Below are 25554 nucleotides of genomic sequence, written 5' to 3'. Positions count from 1 at the left end.
AAAAACATGTCCAGGTATATATGTTAATGTACACAGTTCCATGGACAAGGACTGCTAAACTTCTGTCCTGATTGACAGGTCAGCGCATAGCCACGCCCTAAATCAGCCCCTGCTTTATTGTCAATTTAAAAATGAATAGGAACATTATTTGAAACCAGCAATAGAGGCCATTAACGTATTAGGAAAATGTTTATTAAGGTAATAAATCAAGCGAGAAGTAGGATTTTCCATGGAATTCTATAGAAACTGACTTCTTTTTTCAACCAGTGGAATCGCCCCCTGCTGGAAATTAGATAAAATGCAGGTTTAGGTTTAAAGTGCCCATATTATGAAACAAACACTTTTCCTGGGATTTGGTGTGTGATTTTGTGTCTCTGGTGCTTCCACACGCATACAAACTGTTTTGAGTGAGATACGGTTTCTGAATGTCATCTGCCTTCAGTCTCCGGGTGAGTTGTTCAAAATCTGCACGGCCTTCTACAGCACTAGCCAAGACGAGGTGGCAAACCTTAGCACATGCTAGCATGCTAGCTCGTTCTCAATGGCAAAACACTGCTACAACACACACTAGTTCACAATAATCTCCAAAAGAACTACTTCCTGTCCCTGTTCTGCAGGTATTACACAAGTGTGCCCCCGTCTAGAAGAAGTCTTCCAGCTAATCCTGCCTTGGACTGACCAAAGTTGGAGAAAGTTATCTAGTTGATGTGATCTTACCTAGCTACTGAGCATGTGTGACTCACAACAAAGATAGTATAGAAGTGAGATGTCTCACTCTGTAGCTAAAAACATGTGATACGTCTCACTCTTTAGCTAAGACAGGAACTGCAGCATGGTGTTTTTTTTTAAATGAAACCATGTAAACCTATTCTGGTACAACCTCAAAATACAATTATGAACCCAAAAAATGAGAATAATACGGGTGCTTTAAGGCGCACATTGGCTGAACTTTTCAGGCCTGGAAGCTTTGTCCATTATTTTTACAGTCTATGCTTTGGACTTTTGTTTTATCCCTGCGTTTATTGTCTGTATCCCTTCTGTCATATGTCAAGTAAATATGACACTGACTCCAAAAATTAAAATAAATAAATACAGTTTTTTCAGGGGATTTCAGTAGTGTTTTTCCCATGCCACTGGGTTCCTGCGAGGAAGTTATCAATAAGAAATCTAGATGTGCGTATTAGGGGGGTCCACCTTTGCCCCTGTGCACGCTGTGATAGAGGCAGTCTTTAGGACCCAGTGGCAGCCAACAGACAGTCTGCAGGCCCCTGCAGTGAGAGCGGTGCAACTGGAAGAGAGCTGGCCGGTTGGGGAGGTGGAGGACGGGGAGAGAAGAGGAAGGAGGCTCCGGGAGCAAGCGAGACAAAAAGGGTCAGGCCTGGGACTTGGGAAAATCGGTAACGAACACACAGCGAGCATTTAAATCTGTTTAACCCGGCACTACTAACCGCGCAGGAAGGGTAACCTTTACTGTATGTGAAGAAAAACGTGAAAGCCATGAGAGCGGAAGGCGCTCGATGGAAATGGGGGAAATAGCGATTTAGGGCTTGTTTTTTGCAGATGTGCTGATTGGAGATCGCGCTGTGTACTTGAACTTGACCGAATTTACAGCACAGAAGGGACCACGGCTCCTGAAAACATTGGCCTCATTAAAAAAATATAACGGGGATTTATAATTGAGTGTCTGTGGCCTGTAAAAGAGCCACAATCCCCTGGGTCATATTGCAGACTACCCCTGCTGTAAAGACGTCTAAAACTTCAATTTCTAACGCATAGACACATTGAATGGTACATGTAAGTCAGCCGATCGCAGTAATGTAATGTGTATGACCTGGTTGTGGCTTGATGCGCGTGGAAATGCGGTGACATTAAACGCCTGTGTGGCCCAACAATAAATTATTTTTTTAAGATAACACGTTCTGGTTTTTGCCTGCAATTACTTTTTAAATGCGATTTTTTACAACAGTCTAAACCTTTGAAATGAATCAGAACCGGCTGTCATTAATCTTGTCTTGAGGAAATGTAAGACATCCTATATGAATATAGGCTAGATATTATATATATAAAGGTTATGTTATTTTTGGTAGGTGAGTACATTTCCACGAGAGCAACAGTGTAACTTAGTGCGCATGGCTGACTGCTAGAGTAACTTTAACCCAGCCACTTAAGGTGAAATGAAATATTAATACATAAGGATTTATTTAGCAGCGTTATTCAGGTTATCAAGCGCACAGTGGCAGCCATGTAATGTTGACATCCATGTGGTGTAAAACAAAAGTGTTCTAGGCCCTGTAGGAAACAGTAGCTATACAGAGGTTCCTAAACATGACGTGCACTCAACAAAGGAAAGCTGATGCTCAAAAAGAGCCTCATTATGACAGAAAGATACATTTAACCAAAGTGATTTAAAACTCTGGACTTACTGTACTTCAAACTCTGAATCACGACACTAATGCTAAGCTAAAGTGTATCTAAGTTGACTGTCACTTTTCTTTCTTTATCTTCCAGGAGAGCGGAAAGAAGAAGGATCGTCTCTTTTTTTGTTCCTTTGAGTTTTATTTTTCACCTCATCTACATCGCCCCCATTATTAGATATCACCCATAGACTCGATGATGCCGTCCAACACTGTCACCAACACCACTGCATTGAAAGGCTCAGGCTACACTGATTCACCTGGAAACAGAATGGTAAGAAACACGTGTGAAATAGGAAAGTGTGCCTCAGAAATCTCACTTCAGGTATTTATGAGACTCCTCTGAAGCTTGGCATGTTGCTGAATGACTCGGGATTTCTCAACTTTATAGCTAGTGGGTTTACAGAGTTCATTCAGTCATGTATTTGGAACCCTTGAGCTAAGCTGTTGATTAATTTCAGTCTCCATTGCTTCAAAATGCAATTTTTTTGAAAGCCCTCACTCACTCACCAGATTTGAAAGGAGATTAGTCACTCCTGGGCTTATGCACCAAGGGTGTACTATAGTGTGCCTTTTAGTATTTTCCTGTGCATGCATTATGATTTGTGCGTTTTTTTCAGACTATAATTTGTTAGTGTTATTACTTTGATCTTACATCGATGTAGCCCTGCAATAAGAGCAATGAGGTTTGTACAGTCGCTTCAGGTCAAAGCCCATTAAAAAACCGTTCTCAAATTTACAAATGAGCAAAATAATCAATCCGTCAAGCTAATGCCTTACTGATCTCTGCAATCTTACGACTTACTGGGGTTGCATCAATCCTGTTTATTGAAGAAATAGTCCGATTTTAACTTTAGAATCTTAACAGCATGTGGACTGCCATGTCACCTTTCCTGATGCAGACAGACTCATTATTACAGTGTGTGCGTAACTGCAGCATCACTGATGCTCACACAGAGGCAGCGATAGCAGCATCAGTGAGGCGGCTGTGGCGAGATGCAGCTGAATTATGTGACATTCGCTGTTGTAATGATGGTTGGTGACGTGGGCGTTGGCTGGTGTAGGTTGAACTGGAGCTGGAATGGCTCTTCAGCTTTTTTACAGGGGGGTGGGGGGGGGGGGGGGAATCTGTCCTCTTCCTCTACTTTCCCATTACACAGTACTGCCCTTAGTCTTGTTGCCTGGCAACAGACGTTGCCTTAAATAACCGGCAACCCAGATGGAAATAGTGCAGAGAATATTGACAATGTAGGGTTCACTCGAGGCAACAACAAATCATATTTCAGGCCTTTCTGTTTTTTTATACAGAAAATATGAGGGTGACGTGTGTGTGAAAATGGCGTATTATTTCCATTCAGTGTGCCTAAGCACTTGGGTCGGGAATTGGATGAACGGCGTGGTGTATGTAGGCTGTTCCTGCAGAGATAGCCAGGCACCACTGAATTGTGTCATCCATGTAAGTGGTTCCCAAATGAGCCTGCACACCAGGCTGCACTCAAAACGTGCTATTATCTATGCAAATTCTGCCGCCTTGTAAGGAAAAGACCGAAGCACCAGGCCCTCTATTAGTAACACAATAAACCCGGCACCGTCTGCAAACACACAAAAGTATCAAATCAATATCTATATCTATTTAAAATAACCTTCTAAAGGCTTGGCGGTGACCTCAGTATCTTTATGCAGAGGTTCATTGATGAATATGATATTTTTCCAGCGATATTCATTAATTATAACCCTGTGCCCATTAATCACAGCATCAGTTACTCTTATCACATCTATCTCTTAATGCAAATCACTTAATCTGGGACACTAATGGTTGATGGATTTATTAACACTCTCAGGACGTAACATGGCCTGACCTTTGCAATTCCTGCCTGTGTTTATTAACCTGCTCCATCTTTTAAAAGGGTCGGTCTGTAAGCTCTGCAGCTTCAGTTGAGTGTTTTAAGAATGTTTTTATGGTATGTTTGCCTTCAATGGACAGAGAAAGGAAGGTGATGTCACAAGAATAAGAATGAGGTTTATTACCAAGTAAGTTCGGTGCATACACTAAACACATTAAGAGGCAATAAAAAAATAAAAGCAAAGTACTTCAACAGTCAAGAACATAAATATAGACAGATAAACGTACAATAAAAATATGAAAAAGATATTAAAGTACTATAACAAAAATATGTAAAGTATAACTGTTGAGAGATGGAAAGCTGGACAGTATTGTGCAGGACTTGCAAAAGTATTTATCGGGGGTGTGCATAGGTTCACAGAAAGGTCCCTGGCCGGTGTTACTATGTATACTTTGACCCGTCAGATTGTGTGATCAGGAATTTTGGTTGTACGTTGACCAAGTCAAAAGCTGAAAGAAGTGACTCTCTAGTTAGTTACTTAGTTAGTTGTGTTATTTATTGTGTCATGTACGTACAAGTGAACAACTCACATGGACTTGTATAAGACCAAAATACTAATAATAATTATTATAATACTAATAATGTACTGTTGCAGTTTAAAAAAAAACAATTGTCAGACATTGTATTTAGACATTGTAATAGTATTTAGTTTAATGCAGTCAAATATTTAGTTGTGATCAATCGCATTAATGTCATAGTTAACTCATAATTAACCGCGCATTTTTATCTATTCTAAATGTCCCCATTATTTTTTCTCATTTTAATGCTCTTATTAACATGGAAAAGTGGATCCGCTTGCTTTGTGCAATTGTTTGTTTTTTTAAAACAACATTGGCATTTAGCCTACTGTAGTGTTTAATTTGACATTAACATTCTCACCTGGAGCAAATAATCTCTCACACAGTGTAACACTTTCCATCAGTAAAAGGGTGAAAACAATACTTTGACAAGGGGGGGGGGGGATTCAGCTCAGCTGTGTGCTTGGCCATCAAGTGGTATTTCAGACTGGACGTGCTGCGATGCTAGCTCAGTTCACAACGACAAAACACACAGATCACTTTGTTCTTGTCAATGGAACATCCAGAATCTTATTGGCGTCCATTTCAGCGTCTCGAACTCGCCATCCACTCAAAATGTAACGTTACTACTCTTTGGCCGACTCGCAAGCCCAAACAAGTGTGTGTGGTGTGCCTGCTGTTTTGTTTCCGGTCTAGTTAGATCCGGTGTGGTGTTTTTCTAACGTTACTAGTTGCAACAGCATGTGGAAAAACTACAAAGTTTGCTAGGCCAAAAAGAACGTCAATCTCACGATAAAAAAATGTACGCCGTTAGAATGAAAAATGTTTAACTGACAGCACTAGTTTAGTTACATATTTTGATAGCAGTTACAGATGCTAACTTCATAATATTTAGATAGGGTGGTACATTTTAATAGCACAGATACATTATTTCAACCTGTCAATATTTGATTGGATTTTATTATTGACCCATTCGCGCCACAGAATCTGACGGATCCCAGATCTCAGTGTAAAACCTGAATCTCACATTTCTCTGAGCAATTTACAGACTTCTCCTCCATGTTGGTTTAAAATATGAGGTTCATTTTGACCATTTTATTTTCTCATTTTAAAAACAGCAGCATTGGTTTTGTATTGTATTTAAATTTAATTAAGACTTGTTTCCAGATAGTTTAAGATCCTGTTCTACAGCAGAAAGACAATACCATCTTATTGGAGAAATTAAAGGTGTTGTGCTTGCAAGTCGTTACTGAATTATCTTGCTGTATTTAACACTACCATTATGCGAGGACAAAGTCAATTTACAGTTATAGTCTATCATGTTATCCCACAGTACCAAAGATTAAAATAAAAGTATTTAACAAGTCAGCAGGGGAACTCGGTTGCAGGATGCCTTACAGTGTAGAGAACCTATTTATCTTTGAGGGAATCTCACATTCAATGAAGGAATTTAATAAGGACCCAGCCCTCTACCCCCCACTGTAGCTGTCAGAAATGGCCTTGCAATCTCATTTGCATTCAGACCTGGTGCTGGTGGTCCTATTCAGTCAATATTGAAACTCAAAGCATCTACATTAGGATCATCTTTTCTCTCATCAACCCCAGGGGTACTTGGTGTTGGCGCACATGGGGCTTTGTTCATGGGGGTAGACAGTTTTATTAATCAAAAGGGAAATTGCAGCAGGGGAAGGTGGGGGCCGGTCGACGTCTTTGTAACGGTGTCAAGAGGGGGATTGTCTGTGGAAGGTCAGCGCTGTGTCTGTGGAGCTTTCACTTCAGTATGGTTCAAAGGAACGTGCCACTCAATTTCTATCTGTCTCATTGTCCACTCAGCCAAAGACACTCAAGGACTCGCTGCAGGTCCCCTCCAAATTTTCAAGTGTTTCAGTGTGGTGCAGTATATGCGTGTCCTGCAGATCTTGAACAGCTTCTGCATCTTTGGCTGTGGTGAAACTGCCACTTAGTTTCCTGTAAGCACAAATACAGGCTTTGATGACCTGGAAAGATGCTTATGTGTGACCCGGCCTGAAATGTAAATTTGATATTCCCACAGATAATGGCTCTGTTTATTATAGTATTCTAAGTCTAAATGATGTGTTGCTTTTTGTTGATAGGGTGAAAGCACACTACGAGACATGGACCTGATGACAGAGGAGAAGTCGGCTAAAGGTAGTGCCTCTTGTAAAGTTGGCAAGCCTGGACGAAAGCGCAAGCAGTTTCCAGTGAGTAGTGATCTGACATTTTACACTACTAAAACTACATCCATCTATGCATATTTGTTTTACAGTGATCAGTTTTCCAATATTTTAGCTAAATATTGCTCATTGTCAAGATTAGATATCAGCTAGTTCCTCAGCACAGCACCATAAAATTAATAAACCTTCACTGCAATTTCTTTAGCCTTCTTTAGTCTTAGACCCAGGCTAAAGAAATTGCCTGGGTCTAAAGGGTTTTAGTGTCCCACGTGATAAGAACTATTTTACATGTTTCATTCATGTCAAATGAAAGGCAAAGAATCATATAAAACAAAAACATTTTGTTCAGTCAAAGGCTTATGGGGATGAATGCACATATTTTCAGACAATCGTGACTGGAAAGCATTCATTGTGTCAACCGCATAAATTAAACATGAAAGGTGGCCTAAACAGATGAAAAAAGGCAGCTTTAGAGAGAAGTTCAAACCTTGATTACCTGCACACAGCTGGCCAATCACTGCATGAAGAAAGAGTGGGAATGTCGGTTTGCAGAAAACATGGGAGAAAACATTAGCCTGGCTCCGCCCTCCTACATACTTGCGCTCAATTTTCATTTTGCTTCAGTACTCTGTCTGGGTTTGCGGTCCAATCAGCGAACAGAGGGAGTGGCTGAGAACGATGACGTCGAGGCCATGCGTTAGAGTTGTAGTTCTGTAATGGAGCCAGAGAAAGATGCGAGCAAAGTTATTCGGTCCGTTGTGGCAACACTGCCTAATATCCAGAAGTTAAAGCCCAAGCATGAACAATCTTTGCTGAGTTCTGTTGGTGGCCATGATGTTGTGGCCCTCCTCCCCACAGGGTTTGGGAAAAGTTAGATTTTACAGCTTGCTCCGTTAGTGGTGAAGGAGTTGGCTAAGGCTAACGCTAGCGATGGTAATGCTAAATATAAGCCTTGACGGTCTCCTCTTGTTGCACTTGCTCATGACATACATCACGACCAAACGTTAGCGATTGGTTATGGCAGATCCAGTAGTTTTAAACTTCAACAGAGTATCCGCCTTCAAGGAAGTTAACACCTGTCAATTGAGTGTGGCCAGACCAAGGGGGTAAGCGTCTCCTCTCTAAGCGTAGCTCCCATGGCGCCATTTTAATGCTACGAAGCCATCACCTGCAGTTAGCATCCCATTGACCCCCATACATTTTGGCGCCACTTTGACAGTAAATAACTTTACATCTGAAGTGTTTAAGGACTCTATTTGTCCGTTGTTTATTTCTAAAGAAACACAACAATGTATAAAAAGGCTCCATTACCTTGTAGCTCACGTTATGGCTCCGTAGCAGACGTTTTTGTAAAACCAGGCTAAGGATTGTGTCACAACCATGCTACTTGCTGTCGCATAGTCGACAAATCACCGTATTGTCAGGAGAAGCTCGCAGACAGTTTCAACTTACATTAGCGGTTTAGGTTTAATTACTAATGTTAACTAGCATGTTAATAGCAGTAATTAGCCTGTGCCTATGTTGTCTCCTAACCTATACCTACGCTCTCCGTCTCTGCTGATTGGGAATGATTGACATTTCTCTTGGCACAGCTACCAGAAGACTTACAACTTTCAGACACCTTGCCCACGTTACAACTATGTCGTCAAGCTCAGTTAGAGGCTGCGTATTAACACCTAGCCATCACCGGAAAAGTGCTTCTATTTTCCTTCACTGGTCTCCGTCCAGAACAATGGGATCTGTTGGTCCATTTCATATACTGTCTATGGGCCAGACTCTCTGTACAAATGAAATAAAACCAGAGTCTGGTAGGACCAGGGTCCCTGTGCTTGGCGGATTTTCATTTTGAAATTAAAAAAAACACAAAAACAAACAACGGCCAGTTTCCCAATTACCATCAGTAAATTGGGAAAAAAAAAACTGAAAACAACCCATTATTTGTTTTTTGTTTTATTAAAAAACGGAAAATGAAAAACAATCTTGTTATCCGATTGTCTTTGATGTGTTCATAGATGAAAATCGGAAAATAAAATGTGTGTATAAATCTTATTCCTCAAGTTTACATTGTTTTGTTTTTGTGACCCAGAGGCGATTGTAAGTAGTAAGCGGTTGTATGTATCAGTATGTTGTATCATGTATGTTGTGTGTATCTACCAAGCTAACCAAGGCTCTGTGAACTCTGTGTTTGCACGTCCACAACATGTTATGTCATACGTGCAAAACCAAATTATAGCTACTTATATATTGTGTAATATGTTATATATTGAACAATGACAGCACCTAACATATCCTGCATATCTTGCCCACAGACATGTCATCATCTTTTAGTGTAACCCGTTTGTCTCCTCGAAAGAGAACATAACTTTCCATTGTCGTTTGCGCAGACATCCAAAGTAGAGAATCCCAAACGGCAGCGCGCCCTCTGCTGACCGCCAAGCTCGCAGGAGGAACTTCTGGGTCACGCTGGATCACGCAAAGATACCACTGAAAAATTAAGGAATAGACTTATACACATGTATTTTAATTTCCAATTTCCATCTATGAACACATCAAAGACAATCAGAAAACAAGATTGTTTTTTGTTTTCTGTTTTTTGATTTCAAAACAAAAAACGAATAACGGGTTGTTTTCTGGTTGTTGTTTTCCTATTTACTAATGGTAATTGGGAAACTGGCCGATTTAGTTTTTGTTTTTTTTCATTTCAAAATGAAAATCTGTTGCCCGAAAAGTACACGGACCGACGAGGCTAAGAAAACATGGGAGGGTGTTTCAGATGCCGTTTGACCAATCTGATAAGCTTGTGTGTTGGCGTATAACAGTGCCCTCCGTATCCTTCAAACAAAGTGCTTGTCAGATTAATCTTTCTAAAAGGAAAGCGTTTGTAACTTTTCAAAACCGACATTTGGAAATTCACACCCAATTCATGCAGTGATAGGCCGGGTGTTTCGAGGTGAGTCAGTCTGTAAAGCTTGAATTTTTCTCTCAAGCTCACTTTTTTTCATTCTTCTTCAAAACAAGTGTATTGCTTTTCAGAAGAGACTGCCACAAAGTGTACATTAAGACTCTCCCCCCTCTCTATGACAGCAGACTTTTCACCACCACCAAGTGAGGCTTTTTGGAACAACTAATTTATAAACATATCTGCCATATGACACATCACGTGAACTAGTCGGTTTTAGGCGTTCTCTGGCCTCAAGTGTGACGTGGTCTAAATGCTAAAGACAGAGGCTTTAGGTAGTATAAAGTCTCTGGAAAACATTACAAATTTTGTTTTTGTTGAAAGAATTAAAAAATATGTAATATCTACACAAGATAACACCTATAAACAAATAAATGTGTTCAGAAACAACACATGCAGTCCTTTGTACTCATGCATAAAGATCACAGTCTCCACCATTCACCATAATGGAATCCCATGCAACAAGGATGGGCCCACCCTTAAATAGCATTCACACACTGCTATTGGCCAGGCGCCCATGCACACGTAAGGTAACATAACCCGATTTGTTCAGGTCCTATCCCCTGACCTTAACAACTTATGGTCAGTGTCTAACCCCAACCAATCAAAGTGCTTCATAGGGTGGAACTTTCCTAGACGTTACGTAGGATCCATAATAACACTTCACTACTCCAACACCATTTGTATTCGCTCAGTGATGTCTTTTGCAGTTAAAAGCCCTGATTATAATGATAATGACTTAGGACTCTTGGGCCAACATGTATCTCTTTTTGTGTGCTTTTAAAATCATGTTAATGAATTCACACAGTGTGAGTCAACAAAACGGATAATGTATGGTAGGCAGGGACATGCAGATTTGTGTCACTGTGTATTTAAAGCAGCTGAGTGTACTACCAGTAGCTATACTCAGAATTAGGGGGGCTTAGCAATAGTTTTTACAGCTGTGGGTGATTGACCACGTGTCAGACACTCCAGTCACATAGATGTTTTGTCGTCGTTATTTTTGTCTGAGTCTAAGTGAAAATGTACTTGCAGATTTGATGTGCTGTCTACAGGGCATTTGTTTTCAATTATTAAAATGATCAGGTAACACTAGTAAATAGCTGTTTATGGTGCTATCAATAGCCGCGAGCCCATTAATTAAACAGACATCAAGACAGGGTCAAGTAAGTCCTCATTGAAAATGTTGAATGAATGACAAGGGCAACCAAAGTAAAGCATTTATTCATTCAACTCAGTTAACATGGTTTTATATTTTACATATTAACTGACCTTGCTGCTCTTTGCCATTGTGGATCCAGGCTGTTAGATTCATTGCCTCCTGCTTCTCTGAAGCTCAGCTGGTTACATATTTTAAGCACTGAATCTGCACCCAATTCATAACATAATATTGACACCTAAGTCCCTGTGGGATCAATAAAATACTGCAAAACCAAACCAATGACCTGAAAGAAGCCAAAACGGTCTGTTGAGCTGAGGGAAGGTAATAGTTGGATGATAATGATCTGTGGGATTGTCAGTACAAGTGATTCACATTATACATTTGTATAATAAAGCTACACTAATCAATATTTCCATATTAACAGATAGATCCAATAACTGTAACGGCTTATTAAACATACTATGCATTAAACCAATTATGTGTTAGTTGTAGTGCTGCAGCAGTAAGTTGGATCTGATAGCCAGTGTTTTATTTTGTCTGCCTGATTTACTGACTGTGACCTCTGTCCTTTGGCAGGGGCCACATGTAGTTCACTGGGTCACTAATCTGTTGTGTAATTCCTTCAGCAACAGATGTGTGTATTGGTGTGTGTGTATTGTGTGTAAGCATATTGCCTGAGTTGTGCACGAATTTAACTTTCTGTTTGTGTCTCTCTGCCTAAACTCACACGCGCCACAACCTCTTTTTCCAGTTATGAATTAAGTGAGAATATTAATAAGCTCAGCTATAACCTCAGCTGTGGATTTGTTGTTTTCATTCATCATGTCAAACAGATTTACTGGAGCGCCACAGCTTGAATGAGTGCAACTGTTTAACATTTACAGTTAATTTGTTCTCAGTTACTACAATGATGAAGTCATTTAGAGTTTTTGCGGCTTGCCAGGAATGCTTAAAAACCAACGTTGGCTTGATGACCACTTTTTTTAGGTTTATTTTGCATCTCTGTATTGCATAATTTGCGTTGCATTCATTACATACGTTTTAATGTATTTGGGTCACATCAAATCTAGTCTATTTAACCTGCAATAATGAGATTACATTTGACCTCTGAGCTTCTAGGACAGTATCTTATGTTTGTTAAATACCGTCATGCTCATGCTTCCTGAGGCGCTGCTATTGTCTGCCTTAAATGCAAACTGCTGTGCCTACATCTACAGTAGATGAAAGCTTCAACGCTGGCCTTATCAGTGTTGACAGTCTGATCTCACAAGAACTGCTCCACTTTCTGCTCTCAGTAACCCAGTAATGGGATTGTCTGAAAAAGTGTTTCTATGGCTATTTTAGGCAAGAGCAGAGCACATTTCCTGAAATGTGTGTAGTTGAAACAAATCTTTTCTAGGTCTCTAAGGTCTGCTTTTTTTTTTTTTTTTTTTTGGTCTGGTGTAAGAACTAAATCTCAGCCATTGTAACTTAAACTGCCGTTTAAGATAGGTCAGCTCTCTTTGAATACACTCCTCCACATAGAATGAAATAGTTTAACTGGGCGTTCCAAACTGGACAGAGTGAAAAACTTTGTTGTCAAACAGCCAACATTCTTGACATATTTCCGTGCTGCTGTAATCATGAATGCACGACTAGAAGAAGCGAAAAAGTGTACCTAATGAACTTTAATGTAATCCCTTTTTCACTTGGAAGTTAATGGCTGTAAAGCAGATTTACTAGCAGAGCTTTGAAGTTTACAACTGTAGTTTTACAGAGCTAAATGGGAAATGCCATACTATACTGACTAATAAGTGTAGAAGTTGAGCCACATGTTTGATTCTGTCAAGATAGAGCAGAGGAGGCTTCAGGGATGAAATTAAACGTATCTAATATGAAATTGATGAATGCTTCCATTCTCATTTTTTGCCAAATAGCCCATTTAGCTAACAGTAACGAAATAGTGTTTTTTTTCACCCAAATAATCCCAACTGTTTTATCGTTGCCAACGGTGGTAAACTTTTTCCAAGCCCGGGAGGGTTTTTTTTATTTCCTGAAGTTTTCTTTTATTTGCGCGCCAGCTCGTGTATGCCCTAACTGCTCCCGGGTAAACCGGGTTTGTACCCCTTCAGAACATAAAACGTCCATCCCTGCTAACAAACCAATAACAACCTTCACGAAAATAAAATTGCCAGATGTTAAAAAAATTTAAAAACCCCTCTTCCCCCTGCCATCCCCGGGGTTCCGTACTGGGGGGCCCTTAAAAGGGTGGGGGCGTGGGAAACATCTACCGGGTTTGGGGGTACCGTCCAGGGCCCCCGGTCCACAAGGGTGACTTGGGGGGGGGCCCCAGAACAGGCCGCCAAACCCCCGTTCCCCAAAAGGGAAAAGGGGGGGAAGGTGGAAAGGGGAATCCCCCAAAAGGCCCTTTCCCTCTTGCCCGGGCAAAGGACACTCCCGGGTCAAAACCTGACCTGTCCCCAAAACAAATTCCCGCCCTACCCGGGAAAGACCGGGATTTGGGAAAAAGGGGCCAAGGACAACGGGCCTAACGAGGGCCGCACAAGAACAGGGAGGGAAACGGGAGGCCCAAAAAATTGGTTTTTTTTTGGGCTTTTGCTTTTTTTCGCTCACCTTGGGGCTTTCGCTCGGTCTCTGTGGCCCCACGGGGAAAAGTCTGTGCCTTTGACTAGAAAAAATGTTGAGTAATGAATGAATTTTTGGGGACTTTAAAAGCTTGTGCAGCGCGGAAAGTGAACCCCGGCCCTCCCCCCACCGGGGGGTTTAACCTAAAGTCAAAATTTTTGGGGTTAAATTTGGCGCTGCTTTTTGTAAAATATATTATTTTTTAAATATTTTGGGTATCCTTCTCATACCCCCCAAACGGGGTGGGGGAAAGGGAATCGGGTTTTGGGTTTTTATATTTTCCCAAAATACAATTTTTATTAACGGGTTTTGGGTTCAGTTCACTAGTTAAAAAGTTGCTTTTAGAATCCATTTTACTTGTTGAAACCTAATCAAAATACAAATTGAATTGTTTCAACCGGGTTTCCACAATTTTTTTTTAAAAATTGGGGAAACCAAATTGTTTTTCCAAAGCCTCAATAGAAAGGGGAAAAAAATTTGATCTTTTTTGGTGCCCCACGATAGGGGTAGTTTTTGGGCCCAAAGCCCCCGGCGGGAATTTTTTTAGCTTTGGAAACTCCAGCTTTCCATTAAAGAAAAAACAAAAAGGGCAAAATTTAAAATAAACAACCTTTCTTCCAGAAACCAAACCGGGGGCCAAAGGGTTTTGGTCGCGTTTTTTAAACGGTCCCTTGCTAGTTTTATATTGTACAAAATACACCTGTTTTTTTTTTGATGGGGATTTTACATTCCCCATTCTGTTTACTACCCCAGGGCCTTTTGAAAATTGACTCCCCTCGTTTGAAAATCAGCAAAAAAAAAAAACCCAAAATTAGCTCGGGGTTATTAAAACGGGGTTTTAGATTTTTTTTCCTCCCCAAAAAGATAAAATTAAAAAAAGCCCTTATTTGTTTTTTAAAAAATTTTTTTTGGGCCCGGGTTTGCCCCGGGGGTAGGGGGCCCATAAAAAGGGGTTTGCTCTTTAAAACCAGCCAGGAACATTTTAAAAGGGAAAGGGTTTTGGGGGGGTCCTACACCCCCGGCTCCAAAAGTAACGAAAAAACCAAAAATACAAAAAAATTAAGGGCCTTTTGGTTTGGAAAGGTGGGGCGGCGGGTTTTTTAGTCCAAGATGGGGGTTAACCAATTCCTTACGGGCCCCCCACCTCTGCTTTTAAAAATCCCTTTCCCCTCTCTCCGGGGGGCCCAGGGCCCTCTCTTCCCCCCTCTCTGGGCCTCAGAGAAAACCGGGGGCGGCCCCTTGAGAGGAGGGCGAAAAAAACCAGGGGGGGATTCACTGGGCTTTTGGGGCAAAAACCCCTCTTTTGGGGAGCGGGCCCGGTCTCTTTTGGGGCCCCCCCCCGGGGGGCCCTGCCGGGGGATGGGTTGTGCCCAAAATCTTTAAAAAACGAGTACACCTGTTTCCCCTGGCTGTTTTGGGGCATCTGGGATTTTGTTTATTTTTCCCTTTAAAGCAGAAATCGGGAAATTACTCGGGAAATTTTTTTGGGTAAAGGGCTAAAAACCGGGTTTTTTCCAAACCGGTCTGTAACTCTGCTCCCTAACCTGTGTTTGAGTCCAATGCTGTTCTGTAGGATACAGTGGTCAACACAGAGGACATGACAAAAATCTAAATGTGTGCTTGTTATGATGTGCATAAAGATCATGCTTTTGATAAGATTAGTTTGCTAATAGTTAGCTTAGTTAATAAGTGTTGAGGGGACAGAGCACTAACAGTGTTAAAGGGGCACTCCATCACACTAACACCTGAGGATTTTTCTTTTAGAGGCAGCATTGGTCAGCTTGTGAAAACTTCTATAAAGTCTGAGAGGGTCCAATGCAAGTATGCTATTGAGTTGCATTACGGGAAGTTTTGGAGTTGGTAGTATCTCTCCTTTTGTTTCTTAAATTTTGACATTAAATCGCTGGTAAGATTCACACCTATAGTTCATTTGCCCTGGTCCGAATCAGTTGATGAGTTTGTAAACTTGGAGTGTTTTCTCTCTGGGTTCAGGTTCACTTCACACAGAGAGAAATCTAAGCGTCCCAAAATGCATCACTACAAATGCTTATTGATCAGATGTGTTTGACAGGATCCATTTAGCTCAGACTTGCAGAGTGCGTATAGTTGGGGCGGTTCGAGGTAGGATCACATTCTCATCACAAACGAATCGCTCCAGAGTTTGGTTAGGGTACCGAGACCACCCCATCAGACCAACCAAAGTGTGATTGCTGCATTCACACCTGTCCAAACGAACGCTAGTGCGATTCAACCAAACTAAATGAGGCGACGTGAAAGCCCCCTAAGTTAGAAATGGGGTCCAGAACTTCAATATAAACATAAATTGCACTACTTTTAATCACAAAGAAACTTTAAAATGACTATTAAGTTTAAGCTGCCCCATAACCTTTTAAAGGTGACAATACTAAAAGAAGAACAGCCACAAAATTACACTAAATTAGCTGTACAGTACCATATTTACCTGGTATGTACAACAAAACCCATTAGCTGTGCGGTTAGCTCTCAACTAGCCTCTAGCGAAGACCCCCGCATTTAAACCAATTTAAGCTCACCCGACTAGCATAAAAACTCCCTCTAACTCTCACTTATACCCTCACACACATCACTATCCAAGTGAGATGAATGACTGACAGGCTTCACAGCATCTAAGATGACCACACGTTTAGTGAGCCTAATTGCAGCAGCAACTTCAATAAACAGTCCTTTCATCCTAAGCTCTGTAACACAACTTACGTCTCTAAACACGGTGACATTCACAAGATAACATCAACTCTTAACATATCACCCAATGTGTTACAATTTGCTGTTTTAAAGTGTCAGAACTTTTGTTGACATGCAAGAAGTGTCTTACATTTTTTTTGACTGCAGAAAGAGGGAACTACCAGTAAAGTGTCAGCAGTTTAGGCCACAATACCAAAGAAAAGACTAGATTAGAGGTGTGCAGGTCCCTCAAGAACTGCAGCAGATGCTAGTGACATGTATTCATTTTTTCTTTCAAGGCTGCGGGCAGGCAGTGGCAGTCACATTGCAATGTGTGAACATAGTGCAGATTGAAGAGTTCATTGCTTGCATCTGCACACACAAACACACAGACACGCACACGCACATGCGCATACACACACACACAAATTTGCTGTTTGGCGACACTTTGTGAGTACTAATTGATGCCTATGACACATTGAAAAAAAACTTTTGAAACTAAAAGGATTTCTTTCAAACAAGGAATCAAAAAGTAAAAGGCAGAGTGTACATGTTACAGATTAGTGAGCAGGCTTAGGTACAAAGGATTTTGGAAGCAGGCAATTGTGGAGCAAAAAGCAGCATGAGAGATTATGTGCAATCTCTAAAACACAGACTTTTAATTTAGATCACATCAATGAAAAGTACCGCCCAGAGTTTAATTGCAAAAAACACCACACACTGTTGGACCTGCATGATGTCTTGATTTACCTTAAATGCACTAAACAGTGACATTATGCATGCTGGGAGATACTAATCCTGTTGCTTGACAAGTTTGAATAGAGGGAGCGTTGATATATTCCTCACAGGGAAGCAAGTCCTTGGTGGGGGGCAGTGTGGTGGATCGATAGTCCACTAAATAGGGTTTCTGTTATCCATCTGGAGGGCACAGGAAGGATTTGAGCTCCGGCTGGAGTGGAAATGAGCTCTAGCAATACGAGAGCTGGATCCCGCTCAAACTGGCAAGGTATACTCTCCGTGGGCAACATTAGCCAGCTCCCTTCACAAACCCAATGACCTTGGCAGTGTGCACCGCCTCACCGATTTGTTATAGAGTCACTTATTCCCGATGAGGACCAGGAGACCAGGAGAGGGGAGAGGGATGGAAAAAAAGAGCAAGGGGGGAGGAAGGAGCAGAAGACTCAGCTACACATGGAACCAACTTGAAGAGGCTGCTAAGAGAGCGGACTATTGTTTGGACAGGTCCATAGGGTACTTCACTGACAAGCCGGTGTTGGCTGTGCAGACAACATGCCATCAAAAGTTGTCCTTAGCCTCTCAGGGCTCAAGTGTTATGATAGTGTTTGGACTTCAACTCAGCCGATAATCATGTTTATTCAGGCTGTGCCATCATGCTAGTTGGCCTCCGCAGCGTTGCATGTTATATATACACAAGCGAACATGCTCGCCAGGAAGTTCTCATGGTGATACTGTCGAGATAAACCTCTTTAGAGCATATTGTACTGCTTTTTACACTGCCCCCTTGTGGCTCAGGTTTAAAAAGGCAAACTTCAATAAGCTACAGGTTGCTTATAATGATTGTTTGCGCATACTACTCAGAAAACCAAGATGGTGTAATGCAAGTGAACTGTTTTGTCAAGATTGCTTCAATACATTCTCTGCTTTACTGAGGAATCTAATAATATCTAAATCTAATTGTTCTTGTAACTCTGTTATTTTACAACTGATGGACCCTAGGTTTAGTGCTGTGCGGACCAGTCACCCTCATGGGAATACTGGTATAGCTGTCTTGTTGTATGTCTATTTTTTTGTTTTTCTAAATGGACTCGGAGTCTAATTATAAAAAGCTTTCTATCTCGGAAATAATGGAGCAATACCAAATGTATAACGTCTTGAGCAAACACTATGAGCAGCTGACAGGACAGCGAGTGAAGGACAGGGCGAGCCCTGATGAGAGAGAGATAAGGATGTGTTGTCACACATATGACAAGCGATGTATGGTCATAATAGGTTACGGATTTGGAAGTTATCAGCCCTTAAATTATATATAAGACTGTAAATTGTTTCCAAGGTTAAAATGGTAGGCTAGTAAATGCACTGTTAGTTGTTCTCCTATAGGTAGTTACTTACTTACTATATTTGGGTCGGATTGTACTCTCACCTAAAGGAAACTGAACTCTAGTTTACTTAAAAGCAACCAAGACCCCCGTTTTCAAGCAGACCAGAGTCCAATTTTTTAATCCGCACCAAAGTCATAATGAGCTTTCAGACCACCCCAAACAAACCGGACTATCTGACAAAACACTCCAGGTTTTGGTTAAAACAGACCAAACTGCTCAGGTGTGAAAGCAACTTTGGTGTTTCAGTTTGATGGTATCCATACTCCCTGGTTAACCCCTCACTGCTCTGCTAAACCCAGGAAAACATTGCTTTAACAGAATGAATAACATGCCCTTGTTGTTGTGGACCTCTGCATCTTAAATCATGGCCAATGGTTAATAGGAAATCCCAACTGGAGCTTTTATTGTGACATTTATATTAGACTGCGGTTTCAGAGCACCTCTCACCAAAACATTTTCTATGCTAGTTTTGATGATCTTTACCCTGCTGCTGCACCTCTCGCTTCTGGTTTTGCAACTTCCTCTGTATAGCCTATATGGACATTTTCTTTCCTGTGGAAAATATTAGTCTTTCTATGAAACTGCAGATAGTATTCAAGAGTTTGGAATCCTTACAATACACCAGCGTTGGAAGAACTATTTAGTTCTATACCTGATTAAAAGTAGAAATACTTAAATTCAAAAATGCTCCATTACAAGTAAAAGTACTTACCATTAGAGCAGAATTGATAAGGGACTGCTTCGTATAAACTACTAGATCATAATTATTTACATGAATGGAACATTTAAACACTGTAACTGGTAGTGGTGATGCTACTTTTGTATGCTGTTGGGTAGTTAAACCTATAACATTAAATATTTTCTACAGATGTTTTACATCTCTCCAGAATAGCTACTAAATGGTAGCCTGATAAGCCAGACTCACATCAAGATGTTTGGTCTGGGAACTCACCATAGGCAGGGCTCAATCCGAGGGGCGGGATAAACGGCTGTCTTTCAAATTCCCTCTGCACGCAATAGGATAGTGCTACCGTATCTGGTCGGCAAAACTCCCAACACATTTTCCTTTTTTAAGAATGACTTCAGTGCTTAACTCCTAGTCTTCCAGAGTTGCTGCCAAAGCCGATTCGAAAGACCGCTGTTCACCAGCAGCACCCATCTTCTTTGTTTTAGGTGTTTAGGTGTTTAAATAGCAGGGAATTCCAAAGACAGTTAAAAGAATTCTTGAGGAACCGTTGCTACTCTGCCGCCCACTGACTCTATACACAATGTGATTGGCCTGACCAGAATATGGTTGTTCCAGCTCGTATGCCAACGGTGAGAGCTGTTAGACTGACCCTGGCTGCAAATTACATTTGCTGCAGCTAGGGTGCGTCTAGATTTGGTGGAAGGTGAGATTGTCTTATCGGCAAATAGTGTAGGCTCTACTACCATCTTTATGGCAACATAATACCAGCTTCTACATCTATACACCATCCAGATGTACTTATCTGCAGCAAGAATAGATAAGATAAAAAGTTATTTATCCCGAGGGAAACTGCTGTGCAGCAGTTGCAACACAAAACTGGAAGAGTGCAAATATAAAGAGACCTGCAGCCCTTTGCTGCATGTCAATCCCCCTCTCCCCCCTTTTATGTCTAAGTTGTCCTATCAAATAAAGGCCTAAAAATGCCACCAAAATAAAATCTTTAAATTAAAAAACAACGTCTAAGATAGCAATATAAGTTGCAGATCCAAATAGATACAATATATACAATGTCAAAATTAGGTTAACAGTATGAATCAGAAGAATGTGAACAGGTTAGGGATCATAAATATGGGGAGGGATCAGTCTAGGTGTGTTGCCTACTATAGGTAGTGTATGAGTGCCTGTAAGAGTGCATGGTTAACACAGAATATTGGACATAATGTCCCATTATTGCACTAGAGACTCATGGCTTGTCATGTTGAGGCTTCGGAGATTGGCAGGGAGTGGCCCCACAGCCAAGTGAAGCAGCACAATGTTGCCTTTACGGCTGTGTGTCAGCGGCGTGAGAGGGACCATGCTAATAGCAACCACCTGTGTGTCTCATGAAGGGGGGATATAAGGTCAGAGGTGTGACATTTGCCAAAGTAAACCTGGCCTGTTTCATCAATCCCACACATGGCACCTGAGCGCACAAGCTCCCAGACAATTTTAAACTCTGAGCATGCATAAGGTGTTTTCCCATCTCTCTGCAGTTTTAACAATTTAACTTTAATTTGATCAAACATATAGTTAATGGGAAGATGGGGAGGGCAAGCCTAATAATTTGGGTTAATAAATGTGTCATGCGGGTTATTGATGAATGCAAGGCCACTTCAGTTTAACACAGACACAAGGATAACCAACGTGGTCAATTTCCATTCTACTATGAATGATTTAGGCCATCCATTGTGTTGCTGTCTTCTCTCTAGATGTGGAGCACAAGGAGGAGGACGGGCGTGATGCAGTCAAGACCGAGGTAAGATTTCTGCTCTGTCGAGTCTTTTTTCCTCTGGCTGGTGTAACCCTAAATGTGTCTTTCACACTTGCCGGGCTGTAGCTTCCTTATTAGAGGTAAATTACCTTTCCTGTCACACTCTTTGAATCCTCTGCTTGCCAGCATGATAGATGGCCGTGGTTCAGTTTGAACAGAAACAAAAGTACTTTTCTTGACGTGAGAAAGGACAGTTCTTGTAGCAGAAATACTAAATATAACTTGATTCTCCACATGACTTCATCACACTGGTATGTTATAAATACATCAACCTATCCAGCAATTTTGGTCTTTTGTCTTATAACTCTTGATTGTGGGACAGGTTGTATGCCTGATGAGAGGAGGTTTATGTGTTGTCTTGCATGACTATAGCTGGGCAGGAAATGTTTGACATTTTGGGAAATACATTGTTTTTTTGTTTTTGACAAGAGTTAGATGAGAAGATGTTAGAGTTAGCCTAGCTTAGCATAAAGACTGGAAACAGGGGAAAACGGTTATCCTGGCTTTGTTCAAAGATAGTCTGATACATTTGTTCCCTTTAACATCAACATTTTGCGAAAATACGGTATTTGCTTTCTTGCTGAGCGTTAGATGAGAAGATTGATGCCACTCATTTGGTGTCCGTTAAATATGAAGCTGGAGCCTGTTGGCTTAGCTTAACATAAAGTCTGGAAACAGGGGGAAATAATTCATAGTACCAGTACCTCTAAAGCTCACTAATTATATATACACTGTGTGTGTGTGTGTGTGTGTGTGTGTGTGTGTGTGTGTGTGTGTGTGTGTATATATATACATATATATATATAGCTTGTTTAATCTGTACACAAGCCCACCTAATCTCCCACACATACTGTATATGACAAAAGATTGCACTGAAAGTAAACTGTATCTGCACCATTGCTAGACTAGAAGCTTTGCATAGTCACCTATCTTTAAGGTCCAGAACAACTGAGTAGTTCTCTTATGTCTGGACTTGTGAAAGAAATGGTACCTAGTGGTGTATTGATTTGAAATATCAAATACACTTGGGAGCTTGTTGTATCAGGGGGTATTGGTGACCTTGAGACTGTTGCCTAGGTAGTTGTTCTTTCGACGCTGCCTGACCAATCACAAGTTGATGGCACCATACAGCACATCAACATGTGAGTCATCATCGGTTTAGGAATTAGACAACTCACAGGCTCTAGTGACAAATTGGATGCTCAGATTTATTACAAATCTGGATGCTTCCTTATGAGAGTAATAGAAAGAATCAAAAACAGGTAGCTAACTTTTTTTTTAACACCTTAAACAGGGAGGTCGAGGCAGGAGGGGAGTTGGTTGGGAGATCAGCCTTCGTCAGAGGCCCATGCCCAGAATAACCTTCCAGGCTGGTGACCCTTATTACATTAGCAAGCGGACCAGAGAGGAGTGGCTGGCCAAGTGGAAGATGGAGGTGAGTACCCCAGCTCTGTCCCAGCCACAGTAGATTACAGGGTCAGGCGTGTACTAAAGCTGCCAGGGCCAAAGATAGGACTTGTGGTGCATGAACAGCCAAGTGTATTTGATGGGTCATTTGATATCTCATGAAGGTACCATTTATTTCAGTGGATTTCCATGGCCTTTGTCTCAGTTAGCTCCTGCATTTCCTGACTTTGTTCTTGTCTATTGTATTAGCAGAGGAAAATGCCTTGATGTGATTCATAGTTCCCGGATGAAAATGTTGCAGTAAATTTAGATTTGCACCATTCTGACTGCTTTTTATTTATGACGCCTTTTTATTTCTTATATTTATTTGATGAAAAATAGCTCCAATTAAACTTCCCACATAAATGTAGAGCAGTGTAGTACAATGAAAAGTTAACCTCAACCTTGGAAACAGTAGTTGACAAAACAGTCTCACCACAACTTTTATTTGTAGCTATTTTTGGGAGGTTTCAGTTGTATCACATGATCATGCTCAAGATTTAAAACAGCTACTTTAAATGGAACTTTTGGTGAGATTTTTTTTGTCAAGATCAGTAACACAAGAAGTGCTTTAGGTATTCAGAGAAATTGAAATTTGAACACTGACAACTGAGCAAACTTCCTCTACACAGGAAGATCTTGTGATTTGATGGAAAGCTACTGAATTTTGGACATTGTAGATTGCATTGTCAACAAACTGGTATTTTTTACTACATTCAGAATGATCACACAGCACAGTGGTAACTTATCCAGGCTCGGAATTCCTTTTGGACTGTTAATAGAAGCTCCTAATGTAGCATGAAGGTAAATCTTACAAATATGAAGTTTCCCACATTGCTCATTACTTAAGTTATGTTAAATAGGACTCCTGGAAGTAACATGATGTAGTGCAACTTCAACTGTTACATAATGAAAAGTCTTCGTAGACTCAACATAGGGTCTTCCATTTTTTCTGCCTCCCTGCCCCCTCTCTGCTCTACTCTGGAGAGGGCTCAGAGAGCGGTCATAAAAATGTCTCCAGGGAGGAAATATTGCCAAATTAGCAGGACACGCTGGGGTCCTACAAGTGAAATGTCGTAAAATATGAGGCAAGTAGGCAGTTCACGTTTACCAAACCGGATTTTCTTGAACATGGAGCTCTACAAAGTGGAAATTTAAAATGGATTTGCAAGATGCAAATTCTGAGTCTGTTTTTTCCCCTATTTTCATCTGGCATACAGCAAGCTTTGATCTAATCTGCACAATTTGTTTTGGCAGCAAAGCCCTTTCCTGCGGAGTTATATGATGCATAGCATTTAGTTTTAGTTCTGCTCCTGACACAGAGCTTTGCTGTTGCATGTTTCTGCAGCAGGGAGGACATGGTGGCTGAAAGGGTTACTGCCGTCTTGCACTTTCAGAATCGCTCTTTTTTTTCCTTGTGCCTTGTGTTACAGTGGACTTCTCCCGTCTCTCCCTCTCCCTCCCCCATTCTTTTCCTGACCCCTCCCCCAGCTATGGAAATGAACTCTGTGCTATGGATATGCGGGTGAAGATGAGGTTTGCAGCAAATTTCCAGCCCTGCTTGCAAGACAGCCTCTTGGCTCTCTGCCAACATTTTGCAAGTCCTCTCTAGCCAACCAGAATTCCTGTCGGCAATCACCTGACCCTGAATTCCCAGACAAAGAAATGTTCATGCTTTCTTTTTTTAAGCGATCTCTTCTACCCTGAGAGTGGGGGTGAAAAAAACTCAAGCCCCACACTGGATTATGAGGGTTGCGCGCTGGTGTGTATGGGTATGTGCACTGCATTGTTTGTTTGCTAAAATGAAGGAATAGTGTGCATGTCTGATTAGCCTGCTCACAGCGAGGGAAATATGCTGACTTCAGGTATTTCCACGAGAGTTGTCGTGGACCATCTGCTCTGCACGGCTTAAAGGGAAACCGTCTCTTTAAAAAAGGAAGAGTGAGCAGGCTTTAGCCGTGTTTGGGAAAAAGTTGCTTGTGTGAAAAAAGTTTTTCCCGTGGGGTGAATATGTGCTGAAACTATTTCCTGTTTCATTGCAGCACCTAGAAATGTCAGAGTAGCATTATTTTCTTTTAGGTCAGATATATTTACCATAAAAATGTTGCTGCTTTGTGAGAGCCACCATGATTTCACCTTACATAACATTTAGGTGGGAAAAAGGTGAAGTTGTTGTGTAGGCCTCAACTCGCTTTCCTTCCGTTCATTGTGTACTTTACTTTGTTTGACTCAGGTCAACAATTTACTAAAGGAAGAGTTACTTGATAACTTGAAAAGATTTTAAAGGGCTTAGGAGGAAGCCAATCGGCATCCTCAGGGGGTTTTTGTAAACAACTCCACTTGTGGATTCATGGGGAATTCTGTTCATGTATTCATGGCTGACTGTAATATTCCTAATTATCTCTTAAAAGGATGCAATACAATGAAAACCAGATGGCCTATTTGGGTGTGACCCCCCAAGGCCACTCATGAAATACACAGCCTTTGTAGGGATCTGTGCTAAAATCAGACTAATGAATGCAGTGGCCACATCACTGCACAACAGAACCTGCCACTTGTCCATTTTCAGACAGAATTTCCATTGTAAATGCAGCGGTTTTTTCAAGGTTTTAGGATCAGTCTATGCAGTGTTTTTGGTCTGATGCATCATTAACTACACCTGTCGTGAATTAAGGAAGTTTGTATTATTTGTTCGCAGTCCTGACCAGCAGATTAGCTTAGGTCTTTGCACTGAAGACATACTGTACACTGACCAAAATTTTAAATGCACTTTTGTTTTTGCTTCCATTTTTCATGAGCTGAACTCAAAGATCTAAGACTTTTTCTATGTACACAAAAGGCCTATTTCTCTCAAATATACAGGTGTTGCATTAGAAGATGCTGATTAGACAGCATGACAGACATGATTATTGCAGAGGTATGCCTTAAGCTGGCCACAATAAAAGGCCACTCTAAAATGCACAGTTTTACTAAATTGGGAGGGGGTCTGGGGGTCCAAAAACCAGTCAGTACG

General features: G+C 41.1%; 1 protein-coding gene and 1 long non-coding RNA gene across 7 annotated transcripts in view; both read left to right on the top strand.

Annotated features, from left to right (window-relative positions):
* The first annotated feature begins 1252 nt into the window (after positions 1 to 1252).
* On the top strand, positions 1253 to 7060 carry LOC116670398 (uncharacterized). The gene is made up of 3 exons (XR_004327008.1): positions 1253 to 1397; positions 2509 to 2688; positions 6951 to 7060. It is a non-coding gene; the product is annotated as an uncharacterized LOC116670398 (long non-coding RNA).
* A 6613-nt stretch (positions 7061 to 13673) lies between these two features.
* Positions 13674 to 25554, top strand: part of dnmt3ab (DNA (cytosine-5-)-methyltransferase 3 alpha b) — a 37584-nt gene continuing 25703 nt past the window's right edge. The window contains exons 1-3 of one of the 6 annotated variants that reach the window (XM_032500824.1): positions 13674 to 13728; positions 21032 to 21080; positions 22390 to 22530. In XM_032500824.1, coding sequence (XP_032356715.1) covers positions 22444 to 22530 — 87 coding nt within the window. In that variant the 5' untranslated portion in view covers positions 13674 to 13728; positions 21032 to 21080; positions 22390 to 22443. Of the gene's footprint in view, positions 13729 to 21031; positions 21081 to 22389; positions 22531 to 24133; positions 24314 to 25554 lie in introns of those variants that run through there. The other 5 variants (XM_032500826.1, XM_032500825.1, XM_032500828.1 and 2 more) reach the window with 5 other exon arrangements.

Source organism: Etheostoma spectabile, chromosome 20, assembly GCF_008692095.1.
Source record: "Etheostoma spectabile isolate EspeVRDwgs_2016 chromosome 20, UIUC_Espe_1.0, whole genome shotgun sequence".
Classification (NCBI taxonomy): Eukaryota; Metazoa; Chordata; class Actinopteri; order Perciformes; family Percidae; genus Etheostoma; species Etheostoma spectabile.
The sequence above is the reverse complement of the archived record's forward strand: the minus strand, read 5'-3'. Positions and strand labels throughout refer to the sequence as shown.